Raw genomic sequence first — 24,279 nt, forward strand, 5'->3', positions numbered from 1 at the left:
GCTATATCATTTCATAAGAAAAAAAATAGAGAAAATATATTAATTCAGGAAAACTTGGCTTATTAGGCAAATCGGGCCATGCATAGTAGGCCAAAAATTGCGTTCTGGCTACTAGGTACGACATATATATATATATATATATATATATATATATATATATATATATATATATATATATATATATATATATATATATATATATGTTGTTGAATATGACCGAAACAGTAAGATTAATAATTCTAACACGAATCTTCTCAATATTTCTTATATTTTTCTTCACTGTCAATGGTAATAAAAATAACAATTCTCCAAAATTCATTTTTTAATTGTCTGACGCCTGAACACGTTTTGTAATTCGTATTACATTTTCAAAAACTTAATTTACACACAAATTCTTCATACTTATACTCTATTGGATGAGGTGATATGGTACAAAAGTTTTGGGTGAGGTGACAAACACAAGACAGAACACGAAACAATGGGTATAAATTGGATAAGTGAACATATGAATGGAAGTAACTGCAGAAGGTCTATTGGCCCATACTTCTACTATATGGAGGCAGCAAGAGGAAGTATGGGCCAATAGACCTTCTGCAGTTACTTCCATTCATATGTTGTTGTTAAAGATTTAGCTACTCAGGACGAAGTGTCCATGTAGCACAGGCTATGGTGAGCCTGTAAATTCCATTCATATGTTCCCTTATCCAATTTATACCCATTGTTTTGGGTTCTGTGTTTGTCACCTCACCCAAAACTTTTGTACCATATCACCTCATCCAGTAGAGTATAAGTACGTAGAATTTGTGTGTAAATTAAGTCTTTGAAAATGTAATACAAATTACGAAACGCGTTCAGGCGTCAGACAATTAAACAATGAATTTTGGAGAATTGTTATTTTTATTACCACCGACAGTGAAGAAAAACATAAGAAATATTGAGAAGATTCGTGTTAGAATTATTAATCTTACCTTTTCGATCATATTCAACAACATATGTTTACAAGAAAGACTGCTACCAAAATATACTAATATATATATACAACGGGGCCTCGACTTACTGATGCTAATCCTTTCCAGAGACGGATCGTAAGTCGAAGCAATTTTTCCCATAAGAAATAAAGGGAATTGAATTAATCCATTCCCCACCCTCCAAAATATTAACATACAAATACATTTTATACTGAATACAATGTTTTTTTCTAACTACAATACAGTACCAAAGTTTCACTTACCTTAATGGAGGACTCTTGATGGTGTATGGAAGATGGTGATGACGGGGGAGGAGGAGAGTTGTTACTGTTTGGAAGGGGAGTCCCCTTCATTATAATATCAGGCAGTGATGTTTTCTCTGGGGTACTCTCTCTCCTACATTTTGCCTGAACACCACTAGGACCTGGTTGTGGTTCAGTGCTTGTTTGTCTCACTACAAATTTGTCAAGAGACATTTGTTTTTCCTTTCTTTTTAACATTTAGTCGGTAATGATGCATCACAGTGTCATTGAATAGGTTAAGGCAACGACCTACTGCAGCTTGATTTGGGTGAGTCGTTTCAGCAAAGGTTTGCAATTCTTCCCATGCTGCACACATTTTCTTAATTTTTGAGGAAGAAACATTCTCTACTGGCGCATCCTCCCCTGAAGAAATTTCCTCAGCCGCCTCTTCTTGCTGCTCCTTTTAAAGGGCTTGGAGTTCTTCGGTGGTCAGTTCTTCGTTGTGTTCTTCCACCAACTCCTCCACATCAGCACCATCCAACTCCAAACCCAATTGCCGACCCAGAGAAACAATTTCCTCAACGAGAGGCACTTCAGGTTCAGGCTCAAACCCTTCAAAGTATCATTCTGCAACACATTCAGGCCACAGTTTTCTCCAGCCAGAGATCATGGTTCTTACAGTCACTTCTTGCCAGGCTTTGTCAACAAGTTTTAAAGCACTATAAATGTTAAAATGTTTTTTCCAGAACTCTTTGAGGGTGAGGTTTGTGGCATCCGTCACTTCGACACATCTCCGGAAAAGTGCCCTTCATAAAGTTTCTTAAAATTGGCAATGATTTTCTGGTCCATAGGCTGAAGTAGAGGAGTGGTGTTGGGAGGAAGGAACTTTATTGTAAGAAACTTAAATTTCTCATCCAATACTCCAAGCCTGGAGGATGGGCAGGAGCATTATCGAGGAGAAGCAGGGCCTTGAGTGGCAAACTGTTCTCCTGCAAATATTTTTTGATGGCAGGGCACACCACCATATTCACCCACTCCGTAAAAAAATTGCCTAGTCACCCATGCCTTAGCATTAGCCTTCCACATCACACATATTTTGTGTTTCTGCACATTATATTTTTTGAAAACCCTTGGATTTTCAGAATGATACACAAGCTAGGGTTTAATTTTCAAATCGCCACTCGCATTACCACACAACACAAGAGTAAACCGATCTTTCGTAGGCTTGTGTCCAGGCAATGACTTCTCCTCCTTGGTAATGTATATTTTCATTGGCAATCTTTTTCAGAATAGCCCCGTCTTGTCACAAACACTTGTTGTGGTAGGTATGCCTCACTCTGCACAAAATCTTTAAATTCGCCAATGAATCTTTCAGCCGCTGGTTTGTCTGCGCTGGCAGCTTCCCCTTGCCTCACAACACTATGAATTCCACTTCTTTTTCTAAATTTCTCATACCATCCCCTGCTCGCCTTGAACTCTTTTACTTCTGCATGACTCGTACCAGGGGTTTTCTTTAAAAGGTCTTCATGCAATTTTCTTGCCTTTTTTCACAAATGATGGCCTCCGAAACGCTATCACCCGCTAACTCCATGTTGTGTATCCAAATTAATAATAACTGTTCAACATCCTCAAGTGTTTGTGTTCTATGTTTCGTGATTATTAATACGCCTTTTGCCACTTTAGCACTCATAATGTCCTTTTTCTTAGCCAGTATGGTGGATATCATTGACTGAGATTTGTTGTACTGCCTAGCCAGTTCACCTACCCGCACACCATTTTCATATTTATGAATGATCTCTTGTTTCTGCTCTATGGTCATTCTTACATGGGATCTCATATGTTGAGCCTTACCACTGACTTTCCTGGGATTCATGGCGCGATATATAATAATTACTTTAATGTTCAAAATGCAAAAAATCACCACAAAAGCGGAATTTCTTATAGGCGCGATCATCACTAAGCGGGTAGCTGTAGTAAACTGACGCAGGTCGGCCGCGTGACCGGGAACCACGCGCTCAATCGACCCGAACGTGTATCAACAAATATCGGATGTCGACGACACCATCGGATGTTGAGTTGCATTTTTCGATGAAATTTATATCGTAACTTGAAATTATCGTAAATAGGGGCGGGGCAATCGTATGTCGAGGTGCCACTGTGTGTGTGTGTGTATGTATATATATATATATATATGACAATGTCAGACCACGAAGGAAAAATGAAACAGGAAATTTCCTTAAGTACTTTCGTATATTAAATACATCTTCAGAAGGTCCTTCTGAAGATGTATTTAATATACGAAAGTACTTAAGGAAATTTCCTGTTTCTTTTTTCCTTCGTGGTCTGACATTGTCACATTCTTAATCACGTGTTTATTTTCGTGATATACACACATATATATATATATATATATATATATATATATATATATAATACAGTGGTTCCTCGGAATATGAGTGTCCCTGTATACAAGTTTTTCGGAATACGAGCCGGATTTCCTCAGAAAATGTGCCTCAGAAGGCGAGGGTTACCTCGGAACACGAGTTTGTTGATACTCGTTCAGGCCGACCTAACGCGTGGTGGTACGGCGATCGTCGTCCCTCCGCCACTCAGTTTACCATTGCCTCGCGCCCAGTGATTATCCCACGGCAATTCTTCACCCGGATTTTCAGTGTTTTGTTGGATTTTTGGTCATTTGACCATAACAGTTGTTATTATATGCCTCACCATGGGTCCCAAGAAAGCCAGTGGTAAGGATCAAGGCAAGAAAGCCCATGTGAGGATGACAATTTAGGAGAAACAAGAGATCATTCGGAAGCATGAAAATGGTACTCGTGTTATTGAACTTTGTAAGCAGTACAACAAAGCCACATCAACAATATGCACTATACTTAAGAAGAAAAATGAGATTATGAGTGCTAAAGTGGCAAAAGGCGTAAGAACAATCACGAAACAAAGACCATAAATACTTGAAGAAGTGGAAAAGTTGTTATTAATTTGTATACACGACAAGGAATTAAGGGGTGATAGTGTTTCGGAGGCCATCGTTTGTGACAAAGCCAGGGTATTGCACGAAGATCTTGTAAAGAAAACCCCTGGAACGAGTGATGCAGATACGAAAAGAGTTTAAGGCAAGCAGGGGCTGGTTTGAAAAATTTTGAAAAAGAAGTGGTATCCATAGTGTTGCGAGACATGGAAAGGCAGCCAGCTCAGACAAACCAGCCGCTGAACGATTTATTGAAGAATTTAAAGAGTTTGCAGAGGCTGAGACCTACTGCAACAAGTGTTTAATTGTGACGAAACAGGACTGTTTTGGAAAAAAAGAATGCCTAAGAGGACATACATTACCAAGGAGGAAAAATCCTTGCCCGGACACAAGCCTATGAAAGATAGATTTACGCTTGTGCTGTGTTCAAATGCGAGTGGCGATTTGAAAATTAAACCCTTGCTAGTGTATCATTCTGAAAATCCAAGGGTTTTCAAACAGTATAAAGTGCAGAAAACCCAAATGTGTGTGATGTGGAAGTCTAATAAAAAAGCATTGGTGACTAGGCTTATTTTTTCAGAGTGGGTGAATGAAGTGCTGTGCCCGACCATAGAAAAATATCTGCAAGAGAAAAATTTGCCACTCAAGGCCGTGCTTCTCCTCGACAACGCTCCTGCTCATCCTCCAGGATTGAAATTGATGCACACATACAGTAAATTTCTCACAATAAAGTTCCTTCCTCCTAACACCACTCCTCTAATTCAGCCTATGGACCAGAAAATCATAGCGAATTTTAAGAAACTGTATGAAAGGGGCACTTTTCCGGGAATGTTTTGAAGTGACCTGAAGCCACAAACCTCACTCTCAGAGTTCTGGAAAGAGCATTTTAACATTTGTAGTGCTTTAAAACTCGTTGACAAAGCCTGGCAAGAAGTGACTCAAAGAACCCTGATCTCTGGCTGGAGAAAATTGTGGCCTGAATGTGTGAAAGAACTAGACTTTGAGGGGTTTGAGCCTGTAAATGATGCGCCTATTGTTGAGGAAATTGTTACTCTGGGCCGGCAAATGGGCTTGGAATTGGATGGTGATGATGTGGAGGAGTTGGTGGAAGAACACAACGAAGAACTGACCACCGAAGAACTCCAAGCCCTTCAAAAGGAACAGCAAGACGACGCAGCTGATGATTCTACAGTGGAGGATGAGGCAGTAGCGAATGTCCCTTCTGCAGAAATTAAGATGTGTCAGATGTGGGAAGAGATTTAAACTTTTATTGAAAAGACTTACCCAGAGAAAGCTGTAGTAGGCCGTTGCCTTAATCTTTTCAATGACAATGTGATGCCTTACTACAGAGACAGCTTGCAAAGAAGGGAAAAACAAGCTTCCATGGACAGATTTGTGGTGAGAAAATCGAGCAGTGAGCCACAACCAGGACCTAGTGGTACTCAGGCAAAACGTGCCAGGGAGTGCACCCCAGAAAGGTCCTCACTGCCTGATGTGATAATGGAAGGGGACTCCCCTTCCAAACAGAAACTCCTCCTCTCCTCCCCATCTTCCATACACCTACAGCATTCAACAACAAGGGTAAGTAATAACTTGAACATAGTTTTGTAGGTTTATTTAGATGAATTAGGTATAAAATTTAGTTTGATGTGGGGTTTTTGAGGTAGTCAGGAACGGATTAATTCATTTCCCATTATTTCTTATGGGGAAATTAGCTTCGGAATACGAGCCGTCTCCAGGAACGGATCAAACTCTTTAACCGAGGTACCACTGTATATAATATATGTCGTACCTAGTAGCCAGAATGCACTTCTTGGCCTACTAGTGCAAGGCCCAATTTGCCTAATAGGCCGAGTGATTTTCTTTATTTTCAATAATGTTTTTTCCAAATAGTTTATTTGAATTACTATTAATATTTTATATTAAGACCATAATTTATTGACTTAGTTGTGATAGTTTAGGTTAGGTTAAGATAGGTTAGGTAAGGTTAGGTTCGGTCATATATCTACGTTAGTTTTAACTCAAATTTAAACAAATTAACTTATACATAATGAAATGGGTTGATTTATCATTTCATAAGAAAAAATTTGGAAAAATATATAAATTTAGGAAAACTTTGCTTATTAGGCAAATTGGGCCTTGCATAGTAGGCCAAGTATGATGTTCTGGCTACTAGGTACAACATTATATATATATATATATATATATATATATATATATATATATATATATATATATATATATATATATATATATATATATATGTCGTACCTAGTAGCCAGAACGCACTTCTCGGTCTACTATGCAAGGCCCGATTTGCCTAATAAGCCAAGTTTTCCTGAAATAATATATTTTCTCTAATTTCTTTCTTATGAAATGATAAAGCTACCAATTTCATTATGTATGAGGTCAATTTTTTTTTATTGGAGTTAAAATTAACGTAGATATATGACCGAACCTAACCAACCCTACCTAACCTAACCTAACCTATCTTTATAGGTTAGGTTAGGTAGTCGAAAAACAATTAATTCATGAAAACTTGGCTTATTAGGCAAATCGGGCCTTGCATAGTAGGCAGAGAAGTGCGTTTCTGGCTACTAGATACGACATATATATATATATATATATATATATATATATATATATATATACAGTGCTTCCTCAGTCTAACGAACCCCGCTCTATCGAATTCCCGGAAGAGCCGAACAAATTGAATTCGGTACCAAATGTTCAGTGGAACATACAAATGTTCGATTAAGCGAGGAATGTTCGTCCAAGCGGTCACCGAGGCCGATCGTCAGAGCTGGCTGTCATCAACTATGATTCGCCAGAGTGTAAACAGTTATGTAGTGTTTTATTATCCTTACCCATTGTTTCTAGGGAGAAATGGTGATATAAATGGTGATAAAATGGTGTCAGGGGGGCATTGGTGAGAGAGTTGTTGCCAGGAGGCAAGTGGTGTCAGTAGTTAAGGTTTTTTGTTAGGGGGCAGGTGGTGTAAGTTACGTATTCTCATGGGAGGCAGGTTGTCAGCCAGGCAGCTGACAACCAGCTGAAATGGTGATAAAATGGTGTCAGGGGGCATTGGTGAGAGAGTTGTTGTCAGGAGGCAAGTGGTGTCAGTAGAGGAAACACGTGACTGGCGCCTCCATGCTCCCCAGCCCACCACCCTCCTTCCTGCACCTAACCACAGAGACCACCCACTACCTCACTCTCCTCTCGTCGTCAGATGCCAAGAATCAATTTAATGATAATTATCGCATTATCTGCACTGAAAATAGCCTTTTTATTAGAAAAATGTCATATTGGAGCAATAATAATGGTGAAAATTGTGATATATACAGTACATATTTTAAACAGTTTGAACACATTTCCTTTTCACATAATTTTTAATACAATTGGGGTGTAGATAACAGCTAGCATTGTGTGGCCGGCCGGTCGCTCCCTGAGCCATTGGGGGGGATGGGTGGGAGGGGGGGGCGGGTTTGTTTCCTGGATCCCTCCCTCCCTCCTCTAACAGCCTACGTACTGTACTAATATCTATTTAGAATAAATTTTGAGTAGACCAATAAAACAAGCACAGGTCGTGTGAACGTTAGGCCTTGGTGAGGTGGCTGGCATCATTTGTGGTGGTGTCAGGGGAGGCAGGCGGTGTCAGGGGAGGCAGGCAGTGTCAGGGGAGGCAGGCAGTGTCAGGGGAGGCAGGCAGGTGTCAGGGGAGGCAGGTGGGGTCAGGGGAGGCAGGCAGTGTCAGGGGAGGCAGGCGGTGTCAGGGGAGGCAGGCGGTGTCAGGGGAGGCAGGTGGGGTCAGGGGAGGCAGGTGGGGTCAGGGGAGGCAGGTGGGGTCAGGGGAGGCAGGCGGTGTCAGGGGAGGCAGGCGGTGTCAGGGGAGGCAGGCGGTGTCAGGTGAGGCAGGTGGTGTCAGGCGAGGCAGGTGGGGTCAGGGGAGGCAGGCGGTGTCAGGGGAGGCAGGTGGGGTCAGTGGTGGAAGGTGTTGTCAGGTGAGGTGGAAGTGGAGAGAGAAGGTTGCTGACCACGCATGGCTGCCAAACCTCTCATTCATTCTCTATTATAAATCTCAATCTTAGCTGTAAAATATTTATGCCAAAATATGTTGTATTAATATACATTATTAATCATTAACATGTTTTATTGTTTCCTGTAGAAAACAATAGCTGACTTGGCATTGTGGTGTGTATGGCCAGGTACCTGGGGGGGGGGTGGTCCTGGAGGTGTGAGAGACCTGTCAACCCATCATTTTTTTTTGTCGGGCGAGTTGAGACGCTTCCAAGCCTGCTGCTTCAATACACCCCATGGATGGTGTGGGTGGTGTGGTGTGGTTTGGGTGGTGTGGGGGGTTTTGGGTGGGTTGGTGTGGTGGGTGCGTGGTGTGGTTGGGTGTGGGGGGGATGATGTGGGGTGGTGTGGGTGGTGGTGTGGGGGATGGTGTGGGTGGTGTGGGGTGTGTGGGGGATGATGTGGGGTGTGTGGGTGGTGGTGTGTGGGTGGTGGTGTGGGGGATGGTGTGGGTGGGGGTGTGTGGGTGGTGGTGTGGGGGATGGTGTGGGTGGGGGTGTGTGGGTGGTGGTGTGGGGAGTGTGGGTGTTGGGGATGGTGTGGGGGTGTGGGTGGAGTGGGGGATGGTTTGGGTGGTGTGGAGGATGGTGTGAGTGGGGTGGGGGATGGTGTGGGTGATGGTGTGAGTGGGGTGGGGGATGGTGTGGGGGGATGGTGTGGGTGGGGTGGGGGATGGTGTGGGGGGATGGTGTGAGTGGGGTGGGGGATGGTGATTCTCGCATCTCAGATTATTATTGACACCAAAAGAGCATGAAAGATATTATAATGAAGCACCACACAACAAAGAAACAAACTAATGTGTCCTGGCATATGTTTAAAAAAAAAATAAGAAGGTTGTTGGGGCCGGACGGATGGAACGAATTCCGCACTGGAACGAATCGGCTTCGCCCCATATAGTTCGTTCAAGTGAGGACACACTGTATATGTCGTACCTAGTAGCCAGAACGCACTTATCAGCCTACTATGCAAAGCCCGATTTGCCTAATAAGCCAAGTTTTCATGAATTATTGTATTTTCGACTACCTAACCTAACTTTTTCTGCTACCTAACCTAACCTAACGTATAAAGATAGGTTAGGTTAGGTTAGGTAGGGTTGGTTAGGTTCGGTCATATATCTACGTTACTTTTAACTCCAATAAAAAAAAAATTGACCTCATACATAATGAAACGGGTAGCTTTATCATTTCATGAGAAAAAAATTTGAGAAAATATATTAATTCAGGAAAACTTGGCTTATTAGGCAAATCGGGCCTTGCATAGTAGGCTGAGAAGTGCGTTCTGGCTACTAGGTACGACATATATATATATATATATATATATATATATATATATATATATATATATATATATATATATATATATTATAAATAAATACAGTAAATAAAGGCAATGTTGAACATTATCTTAGGTAATCATATAGGACATTAAACTCTTCATTAGACAAGTATTTTTTAACAAATTTCAAGAAAGCACAAAGAGTACAAACAATGGCTTGTCCGATAAAACACTTGTATGGGAGCCAGTAACAAAATCAGTCTGGTGAAGTTTGGATGTAACTTGGAATCTAAACTGAACCCTCAAGATAAACATACCAAGGGATACCTGATCAACCAGGCTGAGGCTTACATTGGACTGGTCTCCTCATGTTGTTCCTTCTTTGCCTCCATGGAGAGTTCCCCTTCCGCAGTTTTGTACACCCTTGACCCGCATCACTAAACCTTTTACCCCTCCTACGGTTCTAAAACGCCTTTTCCATGAGCACTTTTCTTCTCACTCCCGCTCCATTTCCGTCTTTGCGGACAGTGTTAGTTACTCTGTTGTTTTTCCTGATTGCACTTATATGTGTCGCTTACCTCCGGAGACTAGCATCTTCACAGCGGAGCTTTATGCTATTCTCTATGCTCTGTCTCCTACTTTTTCGTTGTCAATCTTCCTTTGTAGTTGTTCACTCTCGTAGTGCTGTCATGGCTCTCGGGTCCTTTAATCCGGTTCATCCAGTGGTTGTCAGGATCCAGCATTGGCTGTTTCTTGATCACAGTAAATTTAAGTCGGTTGAGTTTTGTTGGGTTCCCAGCCATATTGGTGTCTTTAAATGAGCGTGCGGATGCTGCTGCCAGGGAAGCTGTCCGCTCTTGTCCCATCTCTCGTAAAGGTATTCCTTATTCCGACTTTTACCCGGTTATCCATTCCTCCATCCTTACCCGTTGGCAGGGATGCCAGATTGGGCTACTTGTAGCCCAATTGGGTTACCAATTAGGATAATTGTATTCAATTAAAATGCCAGCTATGTATGTCGTTACTTGCTACTTTTTTGGCGACAGTTAAAATAAACTGGGCTGTTTATTCTGAAAAGCGAATTAATAAAAAAAAAAAAAATATTTGTCTACTTTTATTGTAAAGTTTGTGACATTTAGTTCTTCAGCTCGCGACTTTCGGCAACTTAAATCTGGCAAACACTGCCCGTTGGCAGGCTTGTTGGTTGTCTGTTACTGGTAACAAACTACGTACTCTTAAAAGTTGTGTGTCCTCGTGACTGTCCTCCTACCACGGTAACCGGCGATGGGAAACGGCTCTGGCGAGGTTGAGTATTGGCCATACTCTCTTAACTCATGGTCACTTGGAGCGCCGCCCTGCTCCTTATTGTCCTAGTTGCATTGCCCCTCTTACGGTCGTGCATATCCTTGTTGAATGTCCTGACTTCCGGGACGAGCGTGTCTTGTTTTCTGACCGTCCCCCGTGGTCGCTTCTCTCTCGATAGTATTCTTGGTGACTTGGATACTTTTGATATCGTTCGCCTTATGCGTTTCTGTTCTCGTATTGGCATCCTTTGGTGATATTTAGCGCCCTCTGATTATCCCGCACATTTGATGGTGCTACATAGCCTTCCCGGTTTGGTGCCTTCTTTTGATAATTACTTACATTGGACTGGAAATTACAAGCACAGCCTGAATGCCATCAAGGATTGTTCAGGCACAGCTGCAGGGCCACTGAACCCCTAGATCCATCAATAGGTACAAAGTAATGTGTAGGTAGATGAAGTAATGTGTGAAACAAATGTGTGATTTTAAGTTTCTCTAATCTTTCTTACCTCACTGGTTTCTAGAGTTGCATTTTTGAAATTCATGCACTCTAATTTATGTATATATATTATTACTCTGCAGGAAGGGGAAACGGCCACTGCTCAAGTCACTGACTTGACTGCACAGTTTCGCGAGAAATTCTTCCAAGCCTCCTTAATGACAAAGGAGGAAAGAGCCTCCATGAAGTCTCGCTTCCCTCGAGATAAAAGGGGCCAGGGACTAGGTTATCGACTCACCGAAGGTAAAGATAAAGCAAAGGTCATTAAAATGGAAGAAGCCCCACATTGTCACAGCACACACATTAAACATGAAGCTCCTATAAATAATGGTGAGACTGATAGACATAATTCAATTTGCTTGGATGATGGATAACAAACTTTTCTAGAAATAAAAGAAATAATGTGCAATTTTCTTTATCCTCTGTCAAAAATAGCATCAACCCAGTTTGTAATCTACTAAAAAATTAATGCCTATGTTTTGTTTAAATGTTCTAAATTTGTTTAGAGGTAACTTTGAGAAATGCATACACCAATGTTCATTGCCAAGTTTAACATTCACATACGTTAATACTTGAAAAAGTCATTTATTTCATGCATTATATTCTTTTGTAAGTTATCTTTACTGTTACTCTGTATAACTGCAATGTGCATAAAAAATACACACATTTAGAGAAATGTTGTGAACAGGATAATAAAAAATATTTTACAAAAGTTATTTTATTTATAGGCATTATTACCTTTAAAGTCTTGAACATACTTTTTATAAAGAAAAACAATGTTGGGTAGCAACTGTAGCTTTGAAGAATGAACAAGTGCACCCTATATTAAATATGGAGCAAACTGCTTACATTAAGTGGTCTCCCTTTATTAAAAAATCAGAGGTGAAGATACCTGGCAATATATTCAATTTTTGAAATATAATCTTTAATCACCGATAAAAACCACAATTATAGTGCCAAACTACCATTCCAAAATGAAAATTTAATTTTTAAACACCAAAAGTTTATTTAAAGAGGTTTGTAATCTAGTTTAGTTTCTAATTTCTTATTGTCTGAAACTTTACGCACAGCTTTCATGAAATCTTCCTCAATGACATAATCTCGCTCGTTCCGGATGGCAAAGAGACCTGCCTCAGTACATACATTACGAAGGTCAGCACCATTAAAACCATCCGAGAGTTTCACCACTGCTTCATAATCTGAGAAGAGAAAAATTTAATACTAACAATGTAATCAAACTGTACAGCAAACTCAAAAAGTTAGTTTCCATTTATAAATTTATAAACATGAAAACAGAAGAGCAAGTATATACCAATTTCTCCTCGCTTTGTGATTGGTCCAGAGTGAATTTTGAGAATTTCCAATCTAGCTTGTTCATTAGGAAGTGCAATCTCAATCTTTCTATCAAGACGTCCAGGACGCAGCAGAGCAGGATCCAGTGTGTCTGGACGATTGGTGGCCATGATCATTTTCACCTGAACAATAATATTTTATCACATTTAATAATATATGTACAACTGATCTCATAACTTTGACTTAAAAGGTACCTTTAGTCTCCTATAATCAGCTTATCTCAACATTCACAATTCTGAAAGTTACCACAGGCAACTATGTTACTACAGTTACTATGGGACATAACTATGGGTTAATATTCATATGCAAATAAAATTGCATCAAATAATGACAAAACAGTATAATACTAATAAAGACATGATAAAGTACATAAAAATTTAGTGATGGCTCAAAACTAAAATCTCTAACTATTCCAATACAGATTCCCTTCCACTAAAAAGTCTCAATTCCAATACCATTATAGATTCAGATACTTTTCAATATTTTAATTGGATACCAATTTTTTTTAATTTTTGGAAAAAAATTATGAGCATGGTAAATGTATTAATAACAGATTAATTTAACCTCTTAAGCAGCAAACATCATCAATTGTTGATTCACAGAGTAATGCAGATATTATCATAAGATTTAAACAATTATTGTCTGGGTTTTACATGATGTAAATATGGATATAATAGGACTATAAGAATGTAATGTTGTTTACCTTGACCCATGAACAAAATCCCTGCTACCTATTTCATGGTACAAATACGGTTATCGTCATGAAAGTTACTAGGGGGAATGCGATCGTCATACAACAATTTAACCCTTTAACTGCGCAACGCGCCTGCAGGCCCAGGCCTAGGGTGCGCAACGCGCCCCCAGGTGTTTTTATTTTTCACGTTCCATTCAAAACTCCCGCGGCTACATGGGGTTCACATCAGCTTCCTCAGGGCTCTTGTAAACAGACGCCTTCTTAAAAAAAAATCATGGTCCACATTGCCGGGTGTGAGAGCCTCAGTAGTGAGTGAGCAACCAAGGCTGGCGCTCGCAGCATGAGCGCACAGCACTGCTGTTCAGCGTGTGACCACAGCATTGCCTAATATTGTCAAAATATATATATAATCTGTTTTATTTAGCCATGATAGTATTATAGAAGAGCCTGAGTGTGATAATGACTGGGTACAATGTTCAAATATCAGTGATTCAATGCTGTTCACGATGTTCACAGCGTTAGCCACAGCACCACAGCATTATTTCGTTCATCTAGGAATCTTCAAATGACTTTTTAGGTTCCTTTTCACAATAAACTTGTGGTCAATTATTCATTTACAGGTATTAGTGAACAGGATTGTGGTTATAATTAGCATTGTGCGTAGGAAGGAGAAATTTTGGTGAGGGAGGGAGAAAGGAAGAGAATTGAGGTAGCCTCACTGTGTGGCAGTAACTCTTGTTTTGCTCACCATACTAGCTTCGTGATTCGCTATGGGGAATACACATGTACATGGGTATATACAGTGTGTGTGGAATAGTGTAATAACAGCACCAGGAGTATGTTGTGAGGAGCTATTTTGGTGAGGGAGGTGACGTCGTAATCGTGGCATCGTCTGCTGTCTGCTGTGTGATTTGGCATGCAGTGTATGGTGGCCACTATACTGTTTGGACACAATACCGGCGTACTTGCATAGTTCTGGTAAATAAAACATGTAGATAGGTATTTATAACATGTGTAAATTGTGTAATAAATACAATAACAGTATGGTGGGAGGAGCGATGTTGGCGAGTAAGATGTTGGAGTGAGAGGGGGCTGGCTGGGTGTGGCTACTCACACTCGCGGTGTTCTGAGTGTGTTGATGGTGAATGTATGTAGTGTGTGACAGTGTATAGTGTGTACATATGTTGTAAATATACATAAATGAACATGAAACATTGGTGTGAATAACTGTATGATTTGGAGGAGTAATGTTGGTGAATACAATGTTGGAGGAGTGAGGGAGGGCTGGCTGGGTGTGGCTGCTCGCACTCGCAGTGTTCTGAATGTGTTGATGGTGAATGTATATAGTGTGTGACAATGTATAGTCTGTAAATAGATTGTATATACACATAAATTAGCATGATACATGGTAAATATGTGCAACATATGTGTACACAAGTGTCATGCACGTAACACAGTGTCCTCAGACAGTACGGATGTTTTACTGCCATAATATAGTGTACGTGTTCATTATACATAAGATTAGCACGTAAAAACAAATAAAATGTATTTGGAACTGTGCGTAAAAAATGTGCAAAAATATATTCGCAGCAACTCGCGCGCCCCGCCCCGGGCGCCCCACCGGCCCCGGGTGCATACTGCTCTGGCGCACGGGGAATTATGACGTCACAGCCCACCTTTCGGACCCCATAGCAGCCAAAGTAAGTACAATTTCGAACTTGCGTTGCTATGCCCATATACAGGGAGGGGTTTTTGACACTTTCAGAAGAAAAAATAATTTTTTCCCAAGGTTTCATTTCCTGCGCACTGGGGGGATGTCATATTTATAGGCCGCGCAGTTAAAGGGTTATATAATTATTGTCTGGGTTTTACATGTAGGATGGAAATATAGATATACTAGTTCTCTGTGAATGTAAATAAAGAAAAACAAGTGATAAAACAATCGGTGAAACATCCAAGAATAACAGAGGAAGTGTCAGCAAAGTTGAGCACCAGATGTTGACAAGTGCCAGATGCAGCCTTGTAGATCACCTCCACCCAGTGAAATTATAAATATTCACTTATTTTCATATTTTTTATCCAAATTAATAAGTCTATAATGATTTTTCCCCCATAGCCACTGTCTAAGGGTTAACAGAAAACAATTGGTAAACCCAGTTTAAACCTGAAAAGTGAAAAATTCCATTATGCATTCAGATATACATGCTTGTGTACTATACAATAAAATCAAATTTGTATTATTATATCAAATAGTTAATATTGAAACACTAGCTCAATTCAAATATAAAATCCGGCAATAAACCATCTGGAAGGGGTCCTTTTATTTGCCCATTGGCAAGACTAGACATATGTTTAGTTCACCATGTTTAGAATGGTGAACAGAGAACTCGGTTTACACCTAAGAGGATAAGAAAAACCCAGTCAGCTTGGGGACTCAGAAACAGGATACCCAATGCCTTCTACCCACAAATGACCCTGTAGAAAAGCAGGAGAGATGGCTGAGCCTACACACAACGCTAAATGTGGGTTTGAGTCCACCCCCCACTGAAAGCCCTGTGACACCATGCAAAATACCCAGGCATCTTGAGTTCAGGCTATGGGAGAAAGTGCTCAACCATCAACCGACAATACAGTCAGAGGGCCAGGGGCAAACCACAAAAAGACTGGTGCAAAGCGCCCCAAGAAGACCTGGACTGCCCTCACTAAGTAGAAGGTACCGATATTAAAGACAGTGCCAATGCTCGTGACTTGGGCACTACCAACTTCAAAACGTGGGAAGCACAGCCTGCTGACAGCTAAATGAGTATAATAGAAATGCACCACCACATCCCAAAGGACAGGAGTGAACAACTTGGCACAGCCTCTGCCATGATAGTCATAGGAAGAAGTGCCACCCTTGGCACTGAAGCCAGCCCCCTTATGTTGGTCAGAAAAAGATCCTGCATGGACAGGACATGGGAAACAGCACCTCTACAATCTTCTATGACCTGTAGAACCAAAAGCAGCATGGTGCTGCCAAGTGCCCACATTCTGGAGCAGAGGCTCATAAGCACCGCCCAAAAATACCCCAAACACTAACCTCACTTCATGACACTCTAGCATCCTGGAATGGTGTAAAGTGTCCCAAGCCCTGAAAACAACAGGGGATTGTCTGCAGGTCAGGACAGAGCTAGGACCAAAAATCTCAACCACAAGGATGAAATTGTTCAATTGAAAAAAAAAAAAATAGAAAAAATTTAAAAAAATATAAAATATAAATATAAAAATATAAAAATATAAAAAAATATAAAAAATTTATATCAGAGATGTGGTCCCAGTCCCACAGCAAGGACAGAAGCAGGTCTGCTTGCACCAAATCTAGCAAAAGATGAAACATTGGAAACCTGCACAGCAAAGGCAAATCAACATTACTGAATAGAACTCAGATCAAGGCTACTTTTAATATGGTATTAAAACAAATATGCACTAACCTGACCCAAGGAATCAAACCCATCCATTTGATTAAGTAACTCCATGAGTGTACGTTGAATCTCTCTGTCAGCTGATGTTCCCTCAGAAAATCTTCTTCCACCAATAGCATCGATCTCATCCATGAAAATAATGCACGGCTGGTGGTCTCGGGCGTAATTGAACATCTCACGAATAAGTCGAGCTGATTCACCTATGTATTTATCAACAATTGCACTTGATACAACCTGATAAAAAGGAAATGAAAGACTACTGTAGAAACAAAGATAAAACTATACCAATACTACTACTTCAGTGACATATATATACTACTGTGATGCAGAATAATCACAAAAACATATGAATCGGTTATGAGTAAAAACTTCTTTAAAGCCTTTGAAACCTTAAAGAAAAATAAAGAATTACATGTTACTAAAGCAGACAAACCAAATCCTGTTGTAATTATGAAGAAAAGTGACTATATAGAAAAAATTAATTTTGTTATGCAGATGATGTCACAATAACAAGGCTGAAGATATGATGACCAAATCACACACACCGGAAGATGAAGAGACGACGACGTTTCAGTCCGTCCTGGAACATTATCAAGGTGATTGTTGGCCCAATAATTTTCCATGACTGACAAACATCATTGTCTCCTCATCTTCTAGTGTGTGGTTTGGTCATCATGAATGTGTTATTGAGCGATTCTAATACATATATAAAATTAACAAATAATCCTTTGGGTGCTCTTAATAGTAGTTTAAGGGGGGCGTCTGGTTATAAAAATGCAAAAATGAAAACTCGTTCGATTTCAATCAAACTTTTTTGACAAGTTCTACATGAAAAGTGTTTCATCTGGTCCAAGTTTCAGCATCGTAGCATAAATAGGAAGGGAGAAAAAAAATATTGAAGTAGTTGTGAAAATTATGCCAAAATGGTCAAAATCAATTATCAATCAAAAGTGTCAACTGAAATCATACCTACGACTCTTTGCTATCACAATAGCATATATTAAACAAATATTATAATTAGTTTAATTAAAAAAAAATTTAAGAAAAAGTATTTTTTTTTCTATTTTTTTTTTTGGGGGGGGGGGGGGGGGGGGGCAATTTGCATCAAACTTACACACCTGACTGTACATAAGCCTATCTGTAAGGATGCCAATTTTGGAGAAAATTGGTTGATGTCAACCTCAGCCACAGATTTTATTCAATTTATTCTTAGACTTTATTCATTTGTTTTTTTTCAATTGACACAAACGTTTACAAAACCGATTCATTTTTTATTCAATTTACATGAAATTTACACAGTATATGTGGAGGGCATGTCTCTACATTGGAGAGTTTTCATTTTTCTCTAAGTTCATTTATTGATTTTATAATAGCAATAAACATGCCATATTTGCAAAAAAAATTGGGGGAACTTTGAGCATTTGTATTAGGAAAACTAAAGATGTTTTGGAAATTCTATATGTCAAGGCCCTTTATTATATGCTAATGTATCAGAAAAGTGTCACAGAATAATTATATCTGAAACGTGTGTTCTGAAGTGTGGACTTCAAAATGTGTAAAAAATGTTGGGGAAAAAAAAAAAAAAAATCCCTTTCTATTTATGCTGCAGTACTGAAACTTGGGACAATTTAAGCACTTTTCATATACAACTAGAAAATTAATATTGGTTGACATTGAACAACTTTCACTATAATAACCAGATGCCCCCTTAAAAAAAGTTAACTGGGTCAGAGTTAGGGTTATCACCGAGTCGGTCCCTTCACCACCACCTACACACCTTCCCCCCCCCCACCCCTACAGCCCATACACACACACATACACCCTCAAATCATCCATCCTTCCATCCCTCCCTCCATCCTTCCATCAATCCATCTCCATCCTCTCCTTCTCTGCCTCCCTCCCAAGCTCTGCCTGCCTCCCTCCGTGCCTGCCTCCCTCCGTGCCTGCCTCCCTCCGTGCCTGCCTCCCTCCGTGCCTGCCTCCCTCCGTGCCTGCCTGCCTGCCTCCCTGCCTGCCTGCTTGAACATCCACCCACCAGTCAGCCATCACTGACACAATGAGTGCATTTGGAGCCAACATGGTGCACGGATGTTCCTTGATTGTGCCGATATGTCCAACAAAGTCGCGGAATGAACGCTCCAGCCTCTTGACAAATCACAATATAGTATTAAAATTAAAGTTGCAGTAATTTTAGTGTACAATAGTTTTCATACACTTTATTGTAGTACTCAACATACAACAGAACTACTCAACACAGTGTAAACGGCATAATACACTACAGTATGTATTTACTGTACAACATTCACAACTCCATGAGACTTCAAGATGGACTTAACTCCAACAATAAGGTAAATAACAAATGTAACAGTATTTTTTAGTAGAGTAATAATATATAGGTTCAGTATATAATATGATAATGCATTTTTATTGTCTACAAGAAAAAAAAAGACAATGACGCAAACGCCTCCTGAAGGTCACCTCTTGCAACGAATCCAACGCTCCAACGAACTGGGGTTGGGCCCCCATATAGTATGTTGAATCAAGGTTGTACTGTATATGACCTAAAGGAGCTAAAATAAATGGCTTTAAACAAACCTTTAAGAAGTTACAGTCAAGCTGAGAGGCAACAGCACGAGCTAGGAGCGTCTTTCCTGTACCTGGAGGTCCATACAGCAGGCATCCCTTTGGTGGGTTGATTCCCACTCTATGGAAGAGTTCTGGGTTAAGCAGAGGCAGCTCAATCACCTGAAAGAAAGATATAAACATTAAACCCTGCACACAGAAATCACAATAGCATGATGCATCAAATGAACAAATCCACAAGGGCTGTAACGAGGGTTAGAACCTACATTCGAGATCCTCTCGAACGGTGTGGAGGAGCATCAGGGATCCTCTCTGACGTAGGTTCGAACCCTCGTCACGGCCCTTGTGGATTTGTTCATTAAACCCTGTTCTGAGCAGAATGCTCTCATGTTTCGAATGGTTACAAATCAGCCGTGCGGTTATGAAAGGCTACTTCTGTCATCAATAGGTTGTTTTGAAGCTTAGAAAGGTTGTTCCAAAAAAATTTCTTTGGTGTGAATACAACCATATTGATAAATTTGTAGAACAAAACTGACATCTTGCATTGGGCCCATGCACAAGGGTTATCTGGAGATTATCTGGAGATGATTTCGGGGCTTTAGTGTCCCTGCGGCCCGGTCCTCGACCAGGCCTCCACCCCCAGGAAGCAGCCCGTGACAGCTGACTAACACCCAGGTACCTATTTTACTGCTAGGTAACAGGGGCATAGGGTGAAAGAAACGTTGCCCATTGGCATTGGCAACATTGGCAAGGGTGATGGAACTTCCACAGATGAAAAGAAAGAAATTGGTGAAATACTGAGACAACAGTAATACTGAGTGAAATACTGAGACATCAACACGTCAAGCAGGATGCAAGAATGAGGGAAGGGGATGTTCCATAAATACTGGATCTAATATTCACCAGGAAAGAAGTGGAGATATTAAACAGCCAGTACCTTCCTCCCTTGGGAAAGTAATCATGTCCCATTGGGAATTAAATATGCTTTGAGATATAATCTAGGAGAGAATGGAGACATTGAAACAGTTGATAAACTCTATTTCAAGGTAGGACACTATGGTGAACTTAGAATTTTTTTTAACGAGTTAGGCAAGGAAGTAAGTGAGATGTACGCCAAATTCTGTAAAAATATATGATGCACACAAACATTTATACCAAAACAGAGATACAGGACCAAAAACAGATTGGTTCAACAGAAATTGTGAGAAGGCCAGAGAAGACAAGACAAGCAAATGGGCTCAATATAGGAAGAAGCCTAACCCACAAACATACCAGCATTACAAACAAGCAAGAAACAATTACACAGCAGTGAGAAGAGATAGATAGAAAGGAACTTTGAGAAAGGTATAGCGGACAAATGTAAAACAGATCCAGGCCTTTTCTCTAAAATCATTAAAAGCAAGCTGCACGTAAAATATAAAATCCAAAGATTGAGAACGGGGAAGAGGACTATTGAGAATGAAAAAGAAATATGTGAAATGCTAAATGAACAGGTCTAAAGTGTGTTTGTACAAAATGAGGATTTCATAGAGCCTGTCCAAATACCACTTCCAGAACACACCATAGCATATGTGAAGGAATCTCAAGACGATGTGGAAAAATTATTCATGGGGCTAGGAAGAAATAAAGCGGTTAGACCTGATGGAGTTTCACCTTGGGTGCTGCAAGAATGTGCAACCGAGACGAGCATTCCACTCCAATTAATATTCCAGACATCCTTGTGCACAGGAATCTTAGCAGGTACAGCATATGGAAAAAGGTAAACATACTTGTAATCTATACAAATGATAGTCGAGAGGAACCTCTACATTATAGACCTATATCATTAACAAGCTTGGCAGTCAAAACACTACAAACTATAGTTAAACATTAAAATAGTTAAAGCCAAATGGGTTGAACACCTGGAGAATAATGACATAATAACAGACAAACAGACAGTTTTCAAACAGGAAGATCCTGTGTAACAAATCTATTTAGTTTTTATGATAGAGCCACAGAGATACTACAGGAAAGAGGTGGTTGGGTTGACTGTGTCTATCTGGATGGATGGATGGAGGGATGGGATGGGATGGGATGGGATGGGGAGGGAGGGAGGGATGATATTATATATATATACAGTGCTTCCTCAGACTAACGAACCCCGCTCTATCGAATTCCCGGAAGAGCCGAACAAATTGAATTCGGTACCAAATGTTCAGTGGAACATACAAATGTTCGATTAAGTGAGGAATGTTCGTCCAAGCGGTCACCGAGGCCGAGCGTCAGAGCTGGCTGTCATCAACTATGATTCGCCAGAGTGTAAACAGTTATGTAGTGTTTTATTATCCCTACCCATTGTTTCTAGGGAGAAATGGTGATAAAAATGGTGATAAAATGGTGTCAGGGAGGCATTGGTGAGAGAGTTGTTGTCAGGAGGCAACACATGCTCCCCCACCCCCACCCTCCTTCCTCCACCTGACCACAGAGACCACTCACTCTCCTCTCCTCGTCAGATGCCAAGAGTCAATTTAATGATAATTATCGCATTATCTACACTGAAAATAGCCTTTTTATTAGAAAAATGTCATATTGGAGCAATAATAATGGTGAAAATTGTAATATATACAGTACATATTTTAAACAGTTTGAACACATTTCCTTTTCACAGAATTTTTAATACAATTGGGGTGTAGATAACAGCTGGCATTGTGTGGCCGGCGGGTCGCTCCCTGAGCCATTGGGGAGGGGGGGGGGGGGGGTGGGGGTGGGAGGGGGGGGTTGTTTCCTGGATCCCTCCCTCCCTCCTCTAACAGCCTACGTACTGTACTAATACCTATTTAGAATAAATTTTGAGGAGGCCAATAAAACAAGCACAGGCCGTGTGAACGTTAGGCCTTGGTGAGGTGGCTGGCATCATTTGTGGCGGTGTCAGGGGAGGCAGGCGGTGTCAGGGGAGGCAGGCGGTGTCAGGGGAGGCAGGTGGGGTCAGGGGAGGCAGGCGGTGTCAGGGGAGGCAGGTGGTGGAAAGAGGCAGGTGGGGTCAGTGGTGGAAGGTGTTGTCAGGGGAGGTGGAAGTGGAGAGAGAAGGGTGGTGACCACGCATGGCTGCCAAACCTCTCATTCATACTCTATTATAAATCTCAATCTTAGCTGTAAAATATTTATGCCAAAATATGTTAATTTTCGTGTATTAATATACATTATTAATCATTAACACGTTTTATTGTTTCCTGAAGAAAACAATAACTGACTTGGCATTGTGGTGTGTATGGCCGGGTACCTGGGGGGTGGGGGGGGTCCTGGAGGTGTGAGAGGAGACCTGTCAACCCATCATTTTTTTTTTGTCGGGCGAGTTGAGACGCTTCCAAGCCTGCTGCTTCAATACACGGTGTGGGTGGTGTGGTATGGTTTGGGTGGTGTGGTGTGGTTTGGGTGTGGGTGGGTTGGTGTGGGTGGTGTGGGTGGTGTGGTTGGGTGTGGGGGGATAATGTGGGTGGTGTGGGGTGTGTGGGGGATGATGTGGGTGGTGGTGTGGGGTGTGTGGGTGGTGGTGTGGGGAGTGTGGGTGGTGGGGAGTGTGGGTGGTGGGGGCGAATGGTGTTAGTGGTGTTGGGGAGGGTGTGGGGGATGGTGTGGGTGGCATGGGGGATGGTGTGGGGGATGGTGTGGATGGTGTGGGGGATGATGTGGGTGGTGTGGGTGGTGGTGTGGGGGATGGTGTGGGGGATGATGTGGGTGGTGTGGGGTGTGTGGGGGATGGTGTGGGGTGTGTGGGGGATGGTGTGGGGTGTGTGGGTGGTGGTGTGGGGGATGGTGTGGGTGGTGTGGGGTGTGTGGGGGATGATGTGGGGTGTGTGGGTGGTGGTGTGTGGGTGGTGGTGTGGGGGATGGTGTGGGTGGGGGTGTGTGGGTGGTGGTGTGGGGGATGGTGTGGGTGGGGGTGTGTGGGTGGTGGTGTGGGGAGTGTGGGTGTTGGGGATGGTGTGGGGGTGTGGGGGATGGTGTGGGTGGAGTGGGGGATGGTTTGGGTGGTGTGGAGGATGGTGTGAGTGGGGTGGGGGATGGTGTGAGTGGGGTGGGGGATGGTGTGGGTGATGGTGTGAGTGGGGTGGGGGATGGTGTGGGGGGATGGTGTGGGTGGGGTGGGGGATGGTGATTCTCGCATCTCAGATTATTATTGACACCAAAAGAGCATGAAAGATATTATAATGAAGCACCACACAACAAAGAAACAAACTAATGTGTCCTGGCATATGTTTAAAAAAAAAAAAATAAGAAGGTTGTTGGGGCCGGACGGATGGAACGAATTCCGCACTGGAACGAATCGGCTTCGCCCCATATAGTTCGTTCAAGTGAGGACACACTGTATATATATATATATATATATATATATATATATATATATATATATATATATATATATATATATATATATATATATATATATATATTAGTCAACCCAACCACACAGTCATATATATATATATATATATATATATATATATATATATATATATATATATATATATATATATATATATATGTCGTACCTAGTAGCCAGAACTCACTTCTCAGCCTACTATTCAAGGCCCGATTTGCCTAATAAGCCAAGTTTTCCTGAATTAATATATTTACTATAATTTTTTTCTTATGAAATAATAAAGCAACCCTTTTCTCTAAGTATGAGGTCAATTTTTTTTATTGGAGTTAAAATTAACGTAGATATATGACCGAACCTAACCAACCCTACCTAACCTAACCTAACCTATATTTATAGGTAAGGTTAGGTTAGGTAGCCAAAAAAAGCTAGGTTAGGTTAGGTAGACGAAAAAACATTAATTCATGAAAACTTGGCTTA

At 41.1% G+C, this 24,279-nt stretch overlaps 2 protein-coding genes across 7 annotated transcripts in view; one reads left to right on the plus strand and one right to left on the minus strand.

Annotated features, from left to right (window-relative positions):
- Positions 1-12,063, plus strand: part of LOC123755711 (tRNA (guanine(10)-N2)-methyltransferase homolog) — a 306,814-nt gene extending 294,751 nt beyond the window's left edge. For all 6 annotated transcript variants that reach the window (XM_045738445.2, XM_045738446.2, XM_045738447.2 and 3 more), the window contains one exon: positions 11,435-12,063. In XM_045738445.2, coding sequence (XP_045594401.2) covers positions 11,435-11,725 — 291 coding nt within the window. In that variant the 3' untranslated portion in view covers positions 11,726-12,063. The remainder of the gene's footprint in view (positions 1-11,434) is intronic.
- Positions 12,054-24,279, minus strand: part of LOC123755712 (26S proteasome regulatory subunit 10B) — a 31,371-nt gene continuing 19,145 nt past the window's right edge. The window contains exons 4-7 of the mRNA XM_045738449.2: positions 19,455-19,604; positions 16,869-17,093; positions 12,664-12,826; positions 12,054-12,550 (exon numbers count right to left, since the gene is read on the minus strand). Coding sequence (XP_045594405.1) covers positions 12,360-12,550; positions 12,664-12,826; positions 16,869-17,093; positions 19,455-19,604 — 729 coding nt within the window. The 3' untranslated portion in view covers positions 12,054-12,359. The remainder of the gene's footprint in view (positions 12,551-12,663; positions 12,827-16,868; positions 17,094-19,454; positions 19,605-24,279) is intronic.

Source organism: Procambarus clarkii, chromosome 43 (assembly GCF_040958095.1).
Source record: "Procambarus clarkii isolate CNS0578487 chromosome 43, FALCON_Pclarkii_2.0, whole genome shotgun sequence".
Classification (NCBI taxonomy): domain Eukaryota; kingdom Metazoa; phylum Arthropoda; class Malacostraca; order Decapoda; family Cambaridae; genus Procambarus; species Procambarus clarkii.